Here is a 20,627-nt window from a genome sequence, read left to right as displayed (position 1 = left end):
TCACTGCTTCTTGCCAAGAGACTGAGGTTAATTAAATGCATTATCTGGACATCTTACAGTAAAACAAGTTAGCTGTAGAATCTGTGTTATTATAAGAGAGAAGATGGTGGGAACTGTGCATGGGGGTGAAAAGAATAAAGAGAAGAAATAAGTTCCTGCCTTAAGTTCTGAAATCCTTGCAACACTTGTAGCTACTATTGCCCTTCTTAACGTTTCTTAAAATGTCTTTTCCATACCTATCTACATAATAAGGAATAACAATTTATTGGGTTGACTAAGTTGCTTATACATGAGCTTTGAAGTATCTCGACTTTCTAGAACTTCTGATTTGAGTCCCAGCAGCGTGATCCCAGTCCTTACGTGCAGTCATTAAAGGACTGCTCCAAAGGCCAGTGAAGTCAGAGGAAAGACTCCCACTTCAGTGGGTTTTGGATTAGGCCTACATTTTGGCAATGGAGTAAAAGGGCTTTACTTCTTGTGTGAAAAATTTGTTCCATACAAAAAGCCTCTCTGACTCAGCATACTTGTATACTCAGACTATAGATACTAATAAGGGGGATAGGGAGAATTAGTAAATGTGACTAGCTGGAACATTACACATAACTTTTGGCCCATTGTGTCCCCTTAGCTACCCACAATCTCTCCATAAAAAACCTGCCAGGAACATCTTATCTCAACACAACCAATGACATGGGCCTATCATGGATGGGCAAACCTCAAATGTTCAGAGATATTTTATTTGGTTTATCCAGCTCACCTTGATCTGGATATTGAGCTGGAAAACTTGTGGGATTTCCAGAACTTCCTGGGTTCAGCTGAGGCTGGAAATAGAAATACAGGAACACAGAGAAATAATAATAATTATTATTACTGTAATAAACAAGGAAGGGTCAAGTTCAACTGGGCTTTAATTTTGTACAAAGGGCCAAGCTGCTTTTAGTAATGAGTGGATTCATCCATCCATAATAATTATTTGGTACAAAAATTAACATGCAATTAACATCCAATCATGCATTAAGTGGGAATAGGAGAGCTATTGATCATCTGACCTCAGCTGAAAGAAAAAAGCCTCATTGTTTGAACCAGATAGACACGGGTAAACCTTATTCTGATGTGTGATTTACATCCATAATTTAAAAAAACAACTTGTTTTGGAAATGTGAATCTACTGTAGCACTGAAATGTATTAACTCAAGATAAAGGGACATAAGAAAGGCAGCATAATGTAGGTGTTAGTTTGTGACTGGAAGTCAGTAAATCTGGGTGTTACTCTTTGGTTGCAATTAACTTGGACATGACCTCACAAACATTTTCACATTGCCTAAAATTAAGCACATATGTTAAGCTTGGAAGGATCAGGATGCAAATTGGTGCCAGATTTCCTTACTCCTTAGTCATGTGCTTCAGCCACTGAACTGTGGTATAAGGAACAAAATACAAACAGAACATTTCTGTTAGTAATGACAAGGAGGTGCTCTCGTTGGTTGAAAAATTAAACCATCAAACAAAAACTAGCATTAATAAACGTGTTATACTCAAAGCGGTTAGAAAAATTGCAGTTATTTTCCAGGAAAAACTTTGAATAAAATCAAACAATGTTAGTTTCAGTTGAAAATTTTCATAAACTTTTTCATTTATCATCTAAATGCAATTTTTAAAAAGTGTTCAGATTTTATTTGATTGAAATCAAAATTTAAAATTTGTTTTTTTCATATATTTGATATTTATTCACCTCTTCTCTTTCCACCCTTTCCCCACTGGTAAAGTGGGGGCGGGGGAGAGAAAAAAGGAAAAATATAAAAGATGAAAAAAAATTAAATTAGAACAGAAACATGAGTTTGTTTCAATTTCAGTATAAACAAAATGTTTAATTAATAACTAAATGAAAATAAAAATGTTGTTTTGACCAAAAAAATGGAAAATTTCAACAGTAAAATATTCATGTAAAATGTTGGTATAGTTCAAAAAGTTCTATTTTGTTGAAAAACTATTCAACTAAAAATATTCAACAGCTCCATTAGTTTCTATTGAAAGAGACTGCATTTGCAAGTGAGGCTATAAACTTGTACCCATGAAGTCTGTGCACTCACCTTTTTGTTAAAGTGACCCTATAATTCAGCTTCACCAAGTCAGCACCACTTTCTCTTGTGCTGTCCCAGGATATCTGAAATGTCCTGCTTTTTCACTCCATCAGTCAAAACATTTTCAGTTGTTTTTGAGTGGAGATTTTTAAAAATAAAAGTAGAAAATGTTTGTTCAAGACTTATTATTTCATTCATAGATTCATAGAATATCAGAGTTGGAAGGGACCTCAGAAGGTCATTGATTGGAATGGACCCTGTGCTTACCAGGAATCCGTCCAACGGTGATGAACAGTGTTTGGAGCAAAAGGAATTGTTGAATGAGTGTAGACACTAACCAAGTTCTTTTATTCAAAGTGAACGTTAATACCAATTATTCATTCAAGCAGCAAGTTGATGGAAAAAATCCTTCACGCTGAGGATGTAGGAACATAGTTATTACCAGACTGGATTGCACTTGTGGTCCAGTATCCTTTCTATGACTGGGGCCATTACAAGATGCTTCATAGGAAGGAAATCTTGCAGTAGGCAGTGGTGGAATCATCTGCCCTCCACATTAGGTCTCAAATAGTTAAAGGCTGGCTTAAGTCCTGAAACATGTGGTTTGATATTCCTAAGTGGCAAAACAGTCTCTGAGCCCCAGAATAATATATGTATCTATGTTAACATCTCACAACCAACCATTTATTTTCAGAACAGTATAAACCACAATATATTCACAGTAATTTCCAGCAGTTCTTTCTCACAGTAGAATGTGCATTATGTTCAGCCCCAACACCCATTGATGAGTTCACAGCTACTATTATTTATATTGTTACAGTGTAAAGAGACCAATCCCTACTTTCTTATGCTAGGTTACTGTAAGAGTCATAGAGTTTAAGGCCAGAAGAGATGACCAGATCATCTATAGAGAGAAGACACAGTACCTGCCCCAAAGTGTTTACATGCTAACACTCCAATCCTGAAAAGACACATGTGCTCAACTTGATTTCAGTAGGACTACTCATGCTAGCAAAGTTTAACACATGCAGGATGGGATCCAAAAAAGATAAGTCAGAGAAATGATAAAAATAGACAGACAGTAAACAAGAAAAATGTTTAATGAGGTTAGATGCATGTCTTATTAGTTAGGTCTTTACATTTGCTAGTTTTAGTTTATATTAAATTTTAAACCTTATTATTTATTGTAACCCATATCTTTTTCCATTTCTGTGGGCCAGATGTGATATACTTATTCCCACCGAAGAGTATCTTACTCCACAAATAGTCCCACTAAAGTCATTGGCACTACTTTGAAGCTATTGCAGTTATGAAATAAGATGCTTACCCAATAGGAGCCAAGCTGTCAGCATCTGGCCCTATTTTTCTATTTGAAAGCCATTACCTATTTTTTTAAATGTATCTATTTTTCTACTTTTGAAAAATGTTACCTGTTTTCTGACTATTTCTATTATTGTCCTTCCCTGTTTTCTTTTTTTATGTTTCAGCTTTAATTCTTCCCTAATTTCTATTTTGGAATGACCCTAATGCTTTATTTTTTACTAACCCTTCGTTTTCATGGAATTATCAGCCTATTTCTACTTTTGATTTTGTTTTGTATAAATTCGCCCCTGCAAGTGCCCTCCTTTACTCTCCTACATCCCCCAGAATTCCCCACTTGTGGCCTTGAGGCCTAGCTACAAAAAATCAGCCAAACAACAGGTAGCCTCCAATTCTAAGCTTCCAAGGTCTGTCTGCCCCTTCCCTATTCCATCTGTTAGTAGGCAGAGTACATATCCACTGTATTTAGATGTGCATAAAAACTCACATTCCAGAAGCGGAGCCAGAATTTGAACAGTGGCAGAGCCATGGGTCACTGGTGGTACCACCTTCAGTTAAAAAAGCACCACACATAAACCTAAAGGCTGCTGGGGTGGCGGTGGGGGGGTGCCTCCCTTCTAGCTCTGCTACGCTCCATTCCATGGGCACCTATGTTGAATTAATCATTAGATGCATTTCAGTCTTGTCTCCTTGAATGTTGGGTGGTTTCTGAGACTCTTTTTCAGGCACTCTATTGATTTTGCATGGAACTAGGTCAGAACTGCTTTGAATTGAGCTGCTCCAATTCTCACTTAACTGTAAGAAATGAGTATTAAAAATTGATATGAAAAGCAAACTTCTGCTTAATTAGCAACCAGATAAAGACAGACTAGACAAGCCACAAGCTTAATAAAGATCAGAAAAAGGCTTTCATTGGCACTGTAATATATTCATAATTGTTTGTTATAAATATAATTTCTTAAAGCATTGAATCTTTCCTTTTGCAGAATTTATACCCAGTTTATTTTCTCTGTGGTGTTTTTGAATATATATTTGTACACGATGGTCTGCGCAGATCAGACAAATAAGTGCACATCAAGAAGGAAGTATAATACTTTGACATTATGAAGAAGCATTCATTCCAAGATTTTAAAGTACCTTATAAAGATGAGTAAAATTTTATCCCCAATTTACAGATAAATAAATTGAGGCACAAAGGTTAGAGGTAGGATTTTGAAAAGAGCTTGGCATTGGCCTAACTGTACTCACTCTGGAGTCAACAGTAAAGCTCCCCTTGACTTCAATGGAAGGAAAGTAAAGCCAATGTTAAGAGCTTTTAAAATCCATCTCCAAGTGATTTACCTGGTTTCCACATCAATATCCCAATCTTGCAAAGACTTATGCACATATGTTTCTTTAGGTACCGTGAGTAGAAAAAATTATTCCCCGGATTAACAGAGTTGTATGCTTTAAATGTTTTTTTTTTATTTTAGATTTATAAAAGACAGAAAAAAGAAAGAATGAATAAAACATGGATTATTACTTTATTAATTACAGATTACAGAGAGAAGGTTATCAGAGCAACCCTCATGTGTAGTTCCTTCACACTATTGTTTGTTTGCCTCCTTAAAAATGATTCTGCTATTTGTTAGATAGCATTACAATAAGAAGCCATCATGTCCTAGAATTAATATGTGCTTAAGCAGCTTGTGGCAGGCTGGCCACATAGAGTATATTTGTTGCAATGATAGCTTTTTAGGTAAAATGTTTTCCCTAGCTCCGATTGTCAAATTAGTTTGGTCTAAACTGTGGCTGATTAGCTGCGTTTCTCAGGTTGTTTAGAGCTTACAAGTCCTCGGAACCACAAATCACATCAAAACTATGCACCCATTAAGAGATCTTTTATAATGTTCAAACCATACATGTCAATTATTTAGAAAATGTGTACTGCCTAAGAGATTTTAGCTGCCATCTTTCTCATCAAATGAGAAGGCCTGGGATTTAGGTGAAATAAATGTGGAAAGTGCACATCTCTTAATATTGAAATACAGTGATATGTGGAAGTGCTTCAAGCATTTGAACACCGGTATGGGAATCTCACTGAAGGGGTATTCATAAATATTTAAAGCAACAAATGATTTATTGAAATTTACATTTTATGTACTATTTTGGGTTAAGAATTATAGACCAATAAAGACACTTTCCATAATGATGTTCAGTTTTCAAAATTCAGCGTTTGACTGTGAAAAGATTTACCTTTAGACATGTGATTCAAGGAACTCATTAACACAGAGCTTTTATGGCTTTTGCTACCTCCAGCCATCTGAATGAGATAATAACAGCATAGTATATCTTAAATCCAATTTGCATTATTTTGTGTCATTTAAATAATAAGTGATGAGCCCTCTGTAGAGTATATGTTACCTACTGTCAATATGGGTACACTGAGTACTGAAGTCCTTCCACAGCTTTTGCAGGATTGCACAACTATTCCTTTAAGTCTTGGCTTGTCCCAGCTAAAATTATCAACCACCCATAAAAGCATGTGTTTCGCCTTAGATAAATAATAAGGTTATTTCAATATGGGTACTTCACCATGGCTCCACATGTGTGCAGCTTTCTTCTCACACAGTATACATTGCAGGATCAGTGCCTGAGGCGTTTATATAAAACAATGAGTAAGTTTTTAACTAGTGTAAGGGCCACTGAGCTGTGGTCCATGGAGTTCCATTTGCAGTAGCGTAGAGTAGTGTAGAATGGTAGACGGCATGAGACAGCCCAGATAACTGTAGAGCTGTCATAGTGACCACAGAATGGTTCCAGTTATGTTCCATGGCCTGGGAGGGGAGCATTCTGCCCCTCTCAAACCTTCATTGGACCAGTTAAAATTAGTCATTCTTCAGATGTAACAGGAAGTATTATGGTGAATTTACAAAAACATGAGATTTGAGGGAATACTATATATATCCATTATAATCCTGTATGATTATAAATCAGAATATGACATAAGAATTCCTTTGGTCTTAAATTTGAAGTAAATATATATATTATTAATAATATATAAGTAAAATTTTGAAGCTGAAATTATTCCCTCTTGTCATTTAAGTAAAGTAGGGCCATCTTCAAGATGAGGTGACTGAAAATTAATTTTGTCATATACTTTATTGTTCTTGACATATTACAAAACCAGGTGAAATCAAATATTCCAGAAGGCCATGGAAAATATCAGCATATTGTTTTTCTGACTTTGCATCAGTGTTACTGATAAGTATCATCCAATAACAATGTTTGGGGCCTATAATGGGCTGCATGAGATTATAGTCTGATCCAATCTGCTTTTCATTTTTAGGATTTATTAATTTTTAGATAACCTCAGAGCTGAAGCTCCCCAGGAAAGGATGGGGAGTGGAAATATATGAAATCTAGGCTCACAAGTGAAAACTGATTTTCTACAAAATCTTAAGAAATAAACTGAGACCAGATCTTCAGCTGGGGTAAATTGACATAGCTCTACCAATTCCACAGCAGCTACACTGTTTAATACCAGCTGAGGAGATGGTCCTATTTTCCTCCTCATAGTATTCCGAATATATAAAACACTTTTCCTTAGTGCTGACTAACAAAGACTAACTAATGCAGATCAACTTTAGGACTGTTCAGCCCTAAGACATTCCAGGGCAGATTTTAGCTGGTATAAACTACTATAGCTCCTACTGAAGTGAATGACCGTTTACGCTGTCTCCAAATTAACAGAAAGAGCCTGACTCTGAAAACACTGCTATCTATAATGTTTATGACCAGATATGGTGCCACTGAAGAAAGTGATTTCACTAAGGCTGCTCATGGTTTTTAGTATTATGCACAGTAGCAAGTTTGCAGGATCAGAGCATTGCATTGCACCTCTTTTCACTCTTTTGTCAGAGTACTTTATAACATCATGCAAAATGGATTGCCTGTTGGGTCTCATTGCTTAATCAGTCTGTTTTAAATTGCCTTTGAGTATTTCCACAGCTCAGTTTGTTTGCAGAAAATTGCTGCCATTTGATTCAGCTAATAGAAATAAGAGGTGACATTCAGAAAAATCATTTGCATCAAGTAATAAGTACAAATGCTGCTCTGTAAAGTGAACTGAAGTGTTTTTGATCCCCATTGTTCCACATGCAACTGGAGTGCTTCTTCTGTAACTAAGGGATGACTTTGTCAGTGTGTGAAATTTCAAGTGGTTGTATTCAATCAGCAATAAGAAGTCACAAATATAAAAGGCTCTCACTAAAATAATCAAAGCATTTACAGTAGCTATTGAAAGATATGGTGAATTAGTTCTTTTGAATGCTGCAATAAGATGAAGGAGTTTAGGTAAAGTTACATACGTTCTTTCCATAACTTCAATGTGCACATTTACTATTAGTTAGGACCTGAATCTATGAGATTACATATGCCCCTCTCAATTTCTGTTGGTTTTATTGGAAAATAGGCACTCAGAACTTTGAAGAAGGCAGTCAGCTCCTCCCAGGACTCGACCCTTATTCAGTGTCTTTGGTTTATATTTCCATCGAATTTCTGATATTTGTTCTCCTCTTCCACTTTCCCAGTAACATGACATTTACAGGAATCACATTTTATTAGTTTATAGATATATTTCTGCTATAATTATGTGTAAATGTTAAATGAATAAATCCCTGTGTCATTATATTTCTCGACATAGCTCCTTGCATTACCCTGCCTCTCTAAGAATGCATAAACAAGGCTTGGTGGCAGACATTCCATGCTGAAAGTCCCTGAAAAGCCTGTGTCATGTAATATGGATGCAAACTATTCTTCAATGCTCTCCCTATGTAGCCTTTTGGGTTACAAAGCAGGGGCCTTCCCGCTTATGATATTTCTCTATTAAAGTAGGCAGTCCAAAAGTTCAAGGAAGGGCAGTAAATAGTTGTTAGATTTTGAGATTATAGTGCTTTTGTGATTACTCTAAATATTCTTTATGTGAATCGTCAGCTTGGAATTGTTTTGTGATATTCTATTGCTTTTTTGTTACTGTGACCTAAGACCTTAATGCTTGGGGATGAAAAAATGTTCCTGTCAGAAACATTGTTAAAATCCTTATACTCCCTTCTCTTTTCAGTAGCAAGCTTATAAACCGACAGTAATTCATACAGTATCTTATTGATTCCATAATGTACAGCATACCTGCTCATTAGAAATGATAAATTTGTCTTCTCATTAATGTTTTCTTGAGGGATTTTACAAAGAAAATGTTATTTTTCTCATAAACAAGTTAATCAACAGATTAAAATATTAAGGGACCCAAAATCTAACCGGGTATCTTTGTTCAAGGTACAATAAACAATTTTGTGTATAGTTGTGTGTAGGCATTGTGTAAATCTCTCTCTCTCTCTCTTCTCCTCCAAATTATGTAGATAGTTAAAACTGTATTTACACTATAGTACTCACACGGTGATGCTGAAGTTCAAAAGGGCCAGCATTTCCATTATAATCCCGAATGTTTATAAATCAGGAATATGCCATAAGAATACCTTTGGCCATAAATCTGAAGCATAAAATTCCAGAGGGAATTTTTCATCAAATAAGAAAAAAATAGATCAGCAGGCTTTGCATAAGTGGATCAAATAGTAATTAACTGTTGTGATTTTAAGTCTCTCTTAAATGCTTCCCCTGTTCATGTTTTTGATACAATTCATTCATAGACCATAGAAAATAGAAATGGAAACTATCTGTTAATTCCATTGAAGGTGAGTTAGTTTTGAAATACGATGCCCCACCCTGTTGATGGGCCCGTCATAGAAGAAATGGGGGAGGAGCAAGAAGGGGCTCTGGACGGAAGAGAGAGTTACCAGGGATGGAAAAAGCTGCTAAAACCCTGGCATCACTGGGGACACCTGCTCTCCCATTTGTCTGCCTTCTCCACTCCGCAACAACTCTTGTGCTTGCAAATGGAGCAGCCACTAATTTGACGTCAGAGGGATTATTCAAGTGAGTTGTATAAGCAGAATTTATCCCATAGATTATGCTACTGGCATACTAGAAATACTTAAATTAGTCAGGCACGATAGATTGTATGTAGCTTCCATTAATGCTCCTGGGAGTCACAAGCCCATCAGCTGAACAATACAAAACCTTAGGAAACAACTTGCATAGAAAGAGAGAGAGAGAGTTCTAGAAGGACCAGTTTGCAGGGACGAGACAGCCATAAAGAATTCAAGGTAATTTCCTAAATGTTAATTTTAAAAATATAATTTAAAGAGCTTTGATTGGGGCATAATTTTTTGCACAATAAGTATTTTCATAAAATATTGTAGTTCAACAAAAACAAGTGAATTAAAAACTGCCAGTTTTACCCATCTCTCTGATTGTGGTGGTCATAACTCAACCAGAGGGATAATTAAGGATGATCGCTTTTTATACTAGTCTGTTAAAGAATACCATGGTATGAATTTAATTAAAATGCACTAGATAATGGCATGTGGACTTTGTATATTTTGTAGAACCACTAGACGAGCTGAAGATCAGGAGCCACAGTACTGAACCACTACCAAAGTTGGAAAACAAAGAGAGAGGAGGTCACCATGGGACAACTTCCTCCAGGGAGCCAATAAAAGCTCAGGAATGGGATGGAACACCAGGACCACCAGTTGTGTCCAGTAGACTGGGAAGATCCTCTGTTAGTCCAACAATGTTGGCAGGAAACAACAGCTCAGGTATGTGGGAGTTTGTTTCACAAGCAGAGCAAGGAAAGAAATCTCATGATACCATTACAAATATAGGGCCCAATCCTGCAAGGAGCTGAGCTAAAGAAATTGGAAGTTGAGGGCACTTAGCGCCAGCTTTTTAAAGGTATTTAGTTGCCAAAAGATGCATATAGGTGATTAACTTCCACTGAAATCAGCTTTTCATCTATTGTGCTAAATTCTTATTGAAATCAATGGGAATTAGGTACCTAGATGCTTTGGAAAATCCCACTAGGCACTTATCTGCATCTTTGGGCACCCAAATATCTTTAAAAATCTGTCCATTAGCACCTTTCAGGTTCAGGCTTTATATTCCCTATAGCTGTTTTCTCTATTTAGGCAGGATTAGGTCCTTAGTAGCTAATGACCAAGAATAAAATTGTACCATTCAAATATTTGAACAAAATTTGTAAATTACACATAATTTTGAGGGACACTGTGCCTAATAATCCTCCAGATTTCACTTCATAGAGGGACCATAATAAATTCAAATGTCACATAAGATAATGAGTAGAACATGCTGTAGCATAAACAAAACTGTCATATTGATATACACAACAGATGAAAACAAGAGGTCCACTCTTTTATGCTTACATGTAAATCAGTCCAAAACTCACTATAGATTTCAGAAGTCAGTATTAGTATTCATCAGTGTTATTAATCACATTAACTATTATATACATTTATATATATATACATATAATGTATATAGTGACTTGATATAATCCATTGAAATAAAAAAACAGCCTATATTTTGTAAAATGTCTATCTAAGCTGAATATAGCTGGCACATGTATAACACTATGAATAATCAATGCAGTGTTACTTTTTTTAAATGTGACAGATCACTACCTTACCTTAATAATTACCTTAGATCACTAAAAAAGAAGTTTCGTGGCCTGTTTGCCAGAAATATCCACTTTCATAACAATTGACATAAATAGTTCAGTAATCTCAGTAACAATCTTCTACAAGAGTAAAGATTGTGGACGGTGTCTCATACCGAAACTGATAAACAATAAACCATTTCTGCAGAAGAGATGTTTTTGAGTGAATGGTAGCAGACATTGGTGTCTACATACTGTCATAACAATAGAAGTATGATATCTCTTCTCACTTAAAACACTACTTCAGCGCGTGATAAAAGACGTCTTGCTTCCCAGAGACGAGAAGTCTTGCTTGTTGCTCTGACAACAAGGACTCAGTAGAACTGTACAAACTTTGCCAAGATGACAAAAGGTTTGCAGCAATCTTTCACTCACTTTTTCCATTATAGATTTGTGTAGTTACTCTGCACTACATTCTGCAGAATATTTCTTCTGGTAGGGAAAAAAAAGTCTTCTTTATAGATCCAATCCTGCATACCCCTCATCAGTGTAAATTGGCAAAGTATACTTGGCAAAGTATTTAGCTATTTTTTTTATTTATTAGGATTTTTTTAAATGTACCTATTTATTACTCTGGTGAGTAAGGGTTTGCAGGATTAGATTTTAGGAGTGGTGTGGTGTTTAGATGTTGCTTGTAATTATTAGAATTGGAAGCACTGGCTGTTGGGAGTCTGAAAGGACAGGAAACAGGAAGGAGGGAGGAGGAGTTGAGAGGCTGGGAGTAAGATACAGAGGGTGCAGCAAAGTGAGTAAGAGAAAAATTTACCTTTATAGGGTTAGAACCTGTGAATGTTTTAGATAAACTCAAGGGACTTTGTCCTGCACATTATGGTATCATTTGCACCACTGAAAGATTCTACCAGATCAGAATGCCAGGACAGCACAGACTCAAACCCATGGTACATACCAAACTCTTTAGTCATGCTAGACAATAATATTGATCAGAACCAAGAAAAAGGAAAATTAATCAGAGGGACCCAGTCTCTGTCCATCCCTCAATATGAATAAAGCATAAACAAAATATTTCACTTCCATCCAGCCCTTATGCAGAGGCTGCTGTGGGGGACTTCATTCATCTCACAGTTAAATCATGCAAAACACTCACCGGCTCCAGTTCTAAATCTGCATAGCTCTCTAGACTTCAATGGGTGTCAGATCAGACGTTACAGTAAGCTACCTGTGGCTGTGTCTTGTCTTTTACTACAAAGACCATCAAAGCCTCAGATGGCAAGCGCAATTGTTAGTATTATACAAATATTTTATTGGCTGAATTAAGCCTCTTTCTTCCCCCCAAAGAGTATCACTGTGGTTTTTTCAAATGTGTTATTTACTACAATTCCTTTGAGTTGCGCACCCCGGTGAGCCATATACATTTTTCCCTGGATGGGATCCATAGCTCTTGCACCAATACATAATTGACTTTTCCTCATTGTGGCATTTCATTCCCAGTGCTGCACACTGTCCTTGTGGATTGCAACTGTTGCAAACAAACTAGAATTACAGTACAATGAAAAACAAAAATTAAGGTTTAGATTTATCTGGATAGGTACAGGTACATTATCAAGTCAATGTGATTTATTGTATGTACTGTTAGAACTGTGCTGGGAATCTGGGACCCAGATTAACTTGTTCTGGGGCCTGATTCCAATTGTGTTTATAACAGTTTTACACAGTGTAACGCCACTGACTGTTTCGGTGGGTTACTCCTGATCTACACTGGTGCTAGTAAGGTTGGAATCAGAGCTCAGGCCTCTCCAGAAAAGATCATGGGCCCTTTTGGTGGGCACACAAAGTTTAAATTACCTTAGGTCACTAATTCCACCTGAATAACAATTTTCACAGCACTGGATCATTCTCTCATCTATCAGATAATTTCTCAGGGACATTTGCATCCTATCTGCATGATACCGTTTCTCCCAGAGAGCTCCATTTGGAAAGCACTGTCAATGATCTTTTACGCACACCCGCATTCAAAACATGTCCTTGCAATTTCAGGGCAAAGTCACAGGAGGTTTACAAAATGGGAAGCACATGTAATTTAACTCCAGGAGTTTTGAAGAACATTTTCTGGAATGTTGCTCTCTTATTGCTACTATGTAGCATTTTGCATTACCACCTGCTGCGAGAGAGAAGCATTTCTACATTGCATTTTAAATAGTTTATAGAACTGGTTGTTGGGCGGAGGGGGCGTTGTTTTATAATCGCCATCTATTAGAAGCTCAGCCAACACATTTAGCATTCAGGCTGAATACTCTGCAGATGATCAGGAAAGGAATGAGTATACTGTACTTAATCAGAGTTTGTGGTTAGGATTTCAAAGTATAATCAACTGTTAACCTCAAGCGCTATGGGAGAAACATTGACACACACAAAAAAGCCCCTTGGGAGGCCGAAGAGATATAGGGCCTGATTCATCCCCGCTATCATGGCGCAGGAGGCAAACTGTCCCAACCTATGCCTGCTTCATCCAAGGAGGATTCATCCCCAGGGGAATGGCAGGCAGTAGCATTCTCCAGGTGAGGGTAGCTTTAAACTGGCGGTCTGTGCTCCATTAAAGTCCTGCTGAAAGATCACCCCGGGATGCAGAGATGCATATGCAGTTGAAAAGAAAAGTTTGCTTGTATAAACAAATCTGTGTTCATAATACACAGTTCTATCACTCCTTCCTAGATGACAGTGTATAGGCACCTGCCTACCCCTATAGAAGGAAGTATATTTTTGGATAGAATACAAAGGAGACCCAGTAAGCTGTGGAGAAGGTACATGCATATAAAAAAAAATCTTCAGATTGTGACCCTTTACACATAAGCACTTCACCATTTTATGGCATATATGCATATTCAGACCATAGGAATTGCCATATCAGATCAGACTAATCATCCATCTGGTCCAGTGTCCTGCATCTGACTTTGGCCAGTGCCAGCTGCTTCACAGGAAGCTGCAAGAAACCTGTAGTGGACTATTATAGAATAACCTGCCAATATGGGATGTTTCTTCCTTGTCCCCAGCAGTTAGTGGTTGGTATATGCCCTGAAATGTAAGGGTTTATACCCCATCAAATTTTTTTTTTAAATCTATGTAGCTGCAGGTGTTCTTTTTAGCTCTGTATAAATGTCTAATCCTGTTTCTGAATTCTACCAAGATATTATCCTCAATGATATCTAGTAACACTGAGTTCCAGAGGTTTATCAATGTATGGTATACAAACGTTTCTTTTTAAATGCACTGCTCTTAAGTTTCAACACTGAATGCCTCCTGACGGCAGTCTCATGTCAAATATTTTTAAGAAAGAAAAATATCAAATGATTTCTTCCTATACAGTATTCGATCATTTCCAGTTATATTACAGATTATTTATATTTATTAGGAGACCAGTGAGGTTACGTCAGTATAACAATAATAGATGAAATTTGTTTTAAAATGTGCATGTTCAATTTTTTTGCATAGGATATACATCTTGTCATGTCTTATTGTTTAATTCAAGATGTGCTTCTTGGCAGCAATAATGCATAAGCAACTTCTATTTTCATGTGCAAAGGAGAGACTGCGGCAGGATAGGAAGCGTTTCTAGTGTGACAGCCAGAGAATTTTTTTTTAAATTAAGATTAGGATAGGCAGAATGATGACTCCTTGGGATGCATAAAAGAGATCTCTTCTGATCAAACCCAGAAATAAACATCCTGCAGAACAGTTGTGTAATGGATGAATGCAGGAAACCGCCTCTTGTTGTTATAAAACAAATCTAAATTATTTCAGAAAATTCTGGCCTTAGAACAGAGATGTCTGCTATGTTAGCAAAAAATACACCCTTAATTGAGGACAATGGGCTATGCAGATGCTCAGCATCTTTGAAGATCAGGTCACTTATAAATGAGCATAAATGTAGATTTAGGTGCCTAAATCTAGGTGCCCCCATTTGTTAATCTATGCCTTATGTTTTTATGGGAAATCAGTGTTTGCTTCTTAGACACTGATCCTACAACATGATCCCTTATGTCCATGTGGAGTTCCACTGAGATCCTGCTCAATGACTTCACTGAGAATGAGTCTGGCCCTCAGTGTGTGCTTCATTTCACATGACACAATGTGAAGGAACCGGCTTTTGAAGCTGAGAAAACTATCACAACAAACATTTCGTCAGTAAATATAGCAACTAAATATTTTTTTAAATATTTGTCTTTGACATAAATAAAATCTTGAAAACAACCCACTACATTTTCAACATGATCTGCTGAGTTCAAGTCACGTGATGCCCATTGATTACAACAGGCATCTCATGGCTGTTCAAACACATGGCATCCTTTGGCTTCCATCTAGTAAAGCACTTATCCATATGCTTGGGACTTCCCTAGCATAGCAGGAGATCCTCAGGATCAACTGTCAGCAGTTGAGTGGCTAGTAGCAATGTCACACAGCCACTGTCTCTGTGCTCTGAAAGGAATTTTGCACTTGGAATGGGATGTGGCCTTTGGGACAGAATTGTTTAGAACCCCAAGTTCTTACCACCCCAGAGATCCATGTCAAAGCACACATTCCTCCAGTCATGGCCCAAACTGGCTCCTGCTTTGTTGTTAGGGGCACACCTGGGGCTCAGCGAGGTTATGTTAGCACTTGACACTGATCTGTCTCCACTTCAGGTTTGCCATCATGCTGTCCCTGGAAGCCAGCCCTCCTCTTTGCTGGCAAACAGTTTGGGACCCCCTTGGGGACAGCAGCAGGGAGTTTTCAAACTAACTCTGTCTGTTTGCTCCCAGAATCAGAATGTGCATGAAGCCACAGAGCACTGTAGACAAGTTCAAATTTGTCATTTGAAACACACAACTCAGAAACTGAATTCACTGAAGGGGAAAGGATGCTGGGCATCATTATACACAGAGTCCTCCTGCAGCTGTTAGGGGACCCTATTCAGAACTTCTTACTCAAGAAAAATGCTCATTGTACTCCAAGTCTGGTTAGCTGAGTACAGGGAATAAGGAGTGCACAAGGGACAAAAAAGACATAGCACTGGATACACTGAATATGGTGTGGTCAGCTGTACAGACAATATCTGATGGATCATTTAGGGAAAAAAATTGCATTCCATGCCACAGCATGAAGAAGTTAGTCACAGCAAAACTTTCTGTTACATGTTCCCAATTGATTCAGTGTAAAAATAATCCCATTGATATCAATGGAACTGTCCCTTAAAAAAGAAATTCTTATTCACCTAAACTTCTGGATGTGAAAAAGCTAGATAAGCATTGATTGGAAACTTCCCATAGTAAGAACCATGCTGGAATTTGCAATAGTTTCTGACACTTGAATATATTGCCAGGGAGATAAAAGAAGAAACTAATATTTCATCTGAGTTGGATGGATTTTATTTCTTTGATGCCAGATGAAAGGATTGTCTTTGGCAAGGAAACAATGGGCTCTCATTGCAGCAAGTATATCCAAATTGGAAATTATGACATTTTTCTCTGCTTTCTCAAAGCAAAAAAAAAAAAAAAAAAAAACAATTCAGAAGCAATGCCTTGGAGTTTTTGACATCAACAATACTAACCAAGGTAATGCTGGATGGGAATCTGATTTTGCTTAACATAGAGACAGTGTAGCATCTGTCCTTAACAGATAAACAAAACAAAAATAAGCCCCAATTTTTCTCCCATGGAAATCAACAGGAAAACTCCAGTTGCTAGTGTATATTCTAGTAAAGGAAAAATCGGGTGCCTTGCACACAGACAGTGTGAAGAAATAAATGATTTCAGATGTATAATAACAAATTATCTCAGAATAGATCTAATCAACTGAACAGTGTACTGTCCTCATTCAGAAAGGCAAAACATCAGATTATGTACTGGTGCAGGCTGCCAGCTCTCCTGGAGACTCCAGAAGGAGTTTTTGGGTAAAAGTGGGTGGTGGCAATGGAAGGAAGTTGGCCTGCTGACCTGCTCAGAAAATGAAGTGGAGGAAGTGACCCAGCCAGCAGCCGCTGCAGATCCTTAAAGGCCAATGCTATGGAGAGGTGTGTTCTGGTCATCCAGCGGCATACATAGAATGGCATTGGGGGAAGATGTTCTTAGCCAGACATGAGAAAGCACATGTCTCTCAGTCAGACATAGGCAGATAAGATATATGAGAAGATTCACATTAAAGCTAGACATGACAGACCATCATCATGGGGAGATGTGTGCCTTCAGCTAAACTTGGGCTGATATAAGCTGTGAGAAGACACGTCTTTTCAACCAGATGTAAGGAGATGCATTATTGTTTGTATTACAGCAGAGCATAGGGATCCCAAATAAAATCACGGCACTGTTGTGCTGTGCAGTGTACAAACACAGAGTAAGAGACAGTCCCTGCCTTGAGGTGTTTACAGTTTAAATAGACAGGACCGATAAAGGGTTGTTGAAAGGGATATAACATACAAGCAGAATAAACACATTCCTCTGAGCCAGACGAAGGCAGACGAATGCCTAGAGGAGACATGGGCACTGCAGTTCTTTCAGGGAGCAACATTTCTCTCAACCAGAGATGGGCAGATCAGATTCCCAGGGAGATATGTTCTTCTAAACCAGCTGCAGACAGACCATTAGGTGGTAAATTTCTCCCAGCTCGGTATTTATCCTGGGATCATTGCAGTAAATTGAATTGTAACTCAGTGGGAAATCTTCCAGGAAATGTCTCTGGGTAAAACCAGGATAGGGAAATCAAATACTTCTGCATCAAAATTCTTTTCAGGTGCCTGAGATCTCTCTCCTGTTTCATAGTGTCCTTCACTTCTGTTAATCGCTCCTACTTGGGGAACACACAAGCTGGAGACAACACAATGCAACCAACTTCACAGACTCCATTGCCGAGGCCTGTGTCATGCTATTAAAACTTGAAGTTTCTTCCCTGTACTCTGTGTTCTGCGGCTGACCTTGACTCACTGTCAGCTACTTTCAGATTTCTGTGTGGCCTTCATGACATCACAAATCATGATGTCTTGATTCTGGAAAATCTCTAACTTCCCATTTTCCCCACCTACCCCATCACCCTCTCCTACCTTTGTCCACTTCCCCAAGAACTGTGTCTTCTTCGTGATTTCCCTCCGCTTCCCTCAGCCTCACCATCTTTTTGTCCTCTTCCACTATCTATCCCACTCAGCCGCTGAATGAGGGTATTGGGCCACAAGTTACCCCTCTCAGTCACCCCTCACCAATCACTGCCACATTATGCAAGTGAGAGAGTTGGGCACTGAGACTGCCACAGTGTGTGGGTGGAGGGCAGAAGGAAAATTGGACGTGCTTCCTATCTCTGCTGCTCATTGCTCTACTCTTCAGGCTCAGAGATGCTACTGGAAATTAAAGAGGTTGAGACAGCAAGGTGTGGGGAGAAGTTAGTTCCAGGCCTCTCTCTTGCCATACTGGTGGCTAGTGCCTAGAAGACAACTTTTATTTATGACTCAGCCAACTTCCCAAGACATTGTCCAGGAATATGTGCCTGAATTCCATACCTTGGGAAAGTTCTGGGGAGGTTGGCAGGCAGGTGAATTGCACTTACAAGGACCTATAGTTCTCTATGTCACCTCAAGTGTCAAGTTACTGCACCAACATCAACAATCCCATTAACTGGGCATATGTCTTCTTTTCTCTCCCTTCCTAGAGCCTAAAGCAAGCTGTAGATTAGGTCGATCTGCATCCACATCAGGTGTGCCTCCTCCATCAGTCACTCCTCTCAGGCAAGCCAGCGATCTCCAACCCAGCCAGGTACCATCGTTAGCCAATCGTGAATGACTTCATGTGATGCAACATGCCAAATGTTTCTCACCTCTGTGTCTGTCATTTGTTACAGTAAATGATTTTTTGTGTTTGTTTTTACTTTTGTGCGTGTGCGTGTGTCTCTCACTGGCAATGAAATTCTATCCTTCAAGGCTGGTAGAAATTTCTTTGCTGTGAATTCTTAAATCTTTTTTGTCTCTGATTTCCTTCATTCTGTAATATAGATGTAGTGAAACTATATATGTATTGGTTGTTTTTTTTATTTTTTTTCATGTTTTGTGTACTTTTTTACTGTCTAAAATTTATCAAAATTTGATAAATTTAATCTATGTTTTAGTGTGTTTCTTTTAAATGTCTCGTCTAAAGCACTTGCACCAATGTTTGTCAAAAGACTTGTACATACCTTTTAACTTCTGCCCTGTTGTACTGTAATATTTGTGCCAGTCTTACATTTGTTTTGAGCTTGGTGCATGATTGTATTACACTGTGAATTATCGTTGTCCTTAAAATTGCTCACACGGCGAGTTATTTTGTTTAAATATGGCAGCTAGCCTCTCTTCAACCTAAGGCCATATAGTGGTAATGGGACTATTAAATAGTCTGTTGTAGTTATGTTTATTGTAAATTGTAAAAAAAAAAAAAAATGCAAAAAATTCAAAACGAAACGAAGAAAAAACCCTACTTGCTTTAAATGGAGCTACTTTTCTCAACAATACCAAAAATACCCAACGGACACTTGACAAAGAAATCTAAGTATCTGAACACGGCAAATGAGACCTATATTAGCAACTGGAGAAAAGAGATGAGAAATAAAGACATGGCCAAATGCACATGTAACTTTGTTTTGTCTGCTAACGTGGAGATCCTGCTCACTTCAGTGCACACAAGTGATGAGGTGTTTTACTAATCTTCAGAACTAACTACAAAGATTAGTAATAGGGGCAACGACTGCATTTAAATATTGCATTTATGTCTTCCATCAAACATGAAGCATTTTGGTATTGAATGGTTTTCTTTTATACTTATATATATTATTTCTGTTTACTTAGTTGTGATTTTTCAAATGATCAGAAAGGAATAAGGCCCCTACATCTCATTGAATTTCAATGAGATGTAGGGGCCTAACTCCCTTTAGGGCCCCTTTGCTATTCCCATACTTAATTGTATTGCAGCTCTGTGAGTTTCTGCAAGAAGCTCTGCTCTAACTAACGCCTGTAATGCTGGTGTACATTGGCACAGCTAATGAAGCTTTGCCAATTCACTCAGCCTATTTTCCAGTAACATTCTGTTTGGACAACTGAGTCCATATTGGTTGAACTTCTCTAACTTTGCTTAACTGAAGTAAGAGCTGTTCTATTACAGTAGAACCTCAGAGTTACGAACCCCAGAGTTATGGACTGACCGGTCAACCACACACCTCATTTGGAACTGGAAGTCTGCCAGCGGGCAGCAGCAGAGACAACAAAAAAAGGGGGGCAATTACAGTACAGTACTGTGTTAAATGTCAACTACTAAAAAATAAAGGTTTAAAAAAAGGATTTGACAAGGTAAGGAAACTTTCTGTGCTTGTATCATTTAAATTCAGAGAGTTAAAAGCACAGTAAAGTTTCAAAGCTGTATTAAGTCAATGTTTAGTTGTAAACTTTTGAAAGAACAGCCATAATGTTTTGTTACAAATATTTCAGAGTTACAAGCAACCTCCATTCCCAACATGTTCATAACTCTGAGGTTCTACTATAATTTTGTGTCCTGTTGGAGATGATGCCTAAAAAAATCTTACACATTACCAAAAGGTATTTTAGGTAAGCAAATTAACGGTGACTCACAATGACAAGCTAATTAAATGATATGTTGAGAGTTCTTTCTACGGAA

The 20,627-nt window shown here is 37.8% G+C and overlaps 1 protein-coding gene across 2 annotated transcripts in view; it reads left to right on the top strand.

Annotated features, from left to right (window-relative positions):
• NYAP2 (neuronal tyrosine-phosphorylated phosphoinositide-3-kinase adaptor 2) overlaps positions 1-20,627 on the top strand; it is a 179,109-nt gene that overhangs the window by 123,527 nt on the left and 34,955 nt on the right. For both annotated transcript variants that reach the window (XM_043522822.1, XM_037909492.2), the window contains 2 exons: positions 9,884-10,096; positions 18,640-18,743. In XM_043522822.1, the coding sequence (XP_043378757.1) occupies positions 9,884-10,096; positions 18,640-18,743 (317 nt within the window). The remainder of the gene's footprint in view (positions 1-9,883; positions 10,097-18,639; positions 18,744-20,627) is intronic.

The sequence above is a fragment of the Chelonia mydas genome, chromosome 9, assembly GCF_015237465.2.
Source record: "Chelonia mydas isolate rCheMyd1 chromosome 9, rCheMyd1.pri.v2, whole genome shotgun sequence".
NCBI lineage: Eukaryota > Metazoa > Chordata > Testudines > Cheloniidae > Chelonia > Chelonia mydas.
The sequence above is the reverse complement of the archived record's forward strand: the minus strand, read 5'-3'. Positions and strand labels throughout refer to the sequence as shown.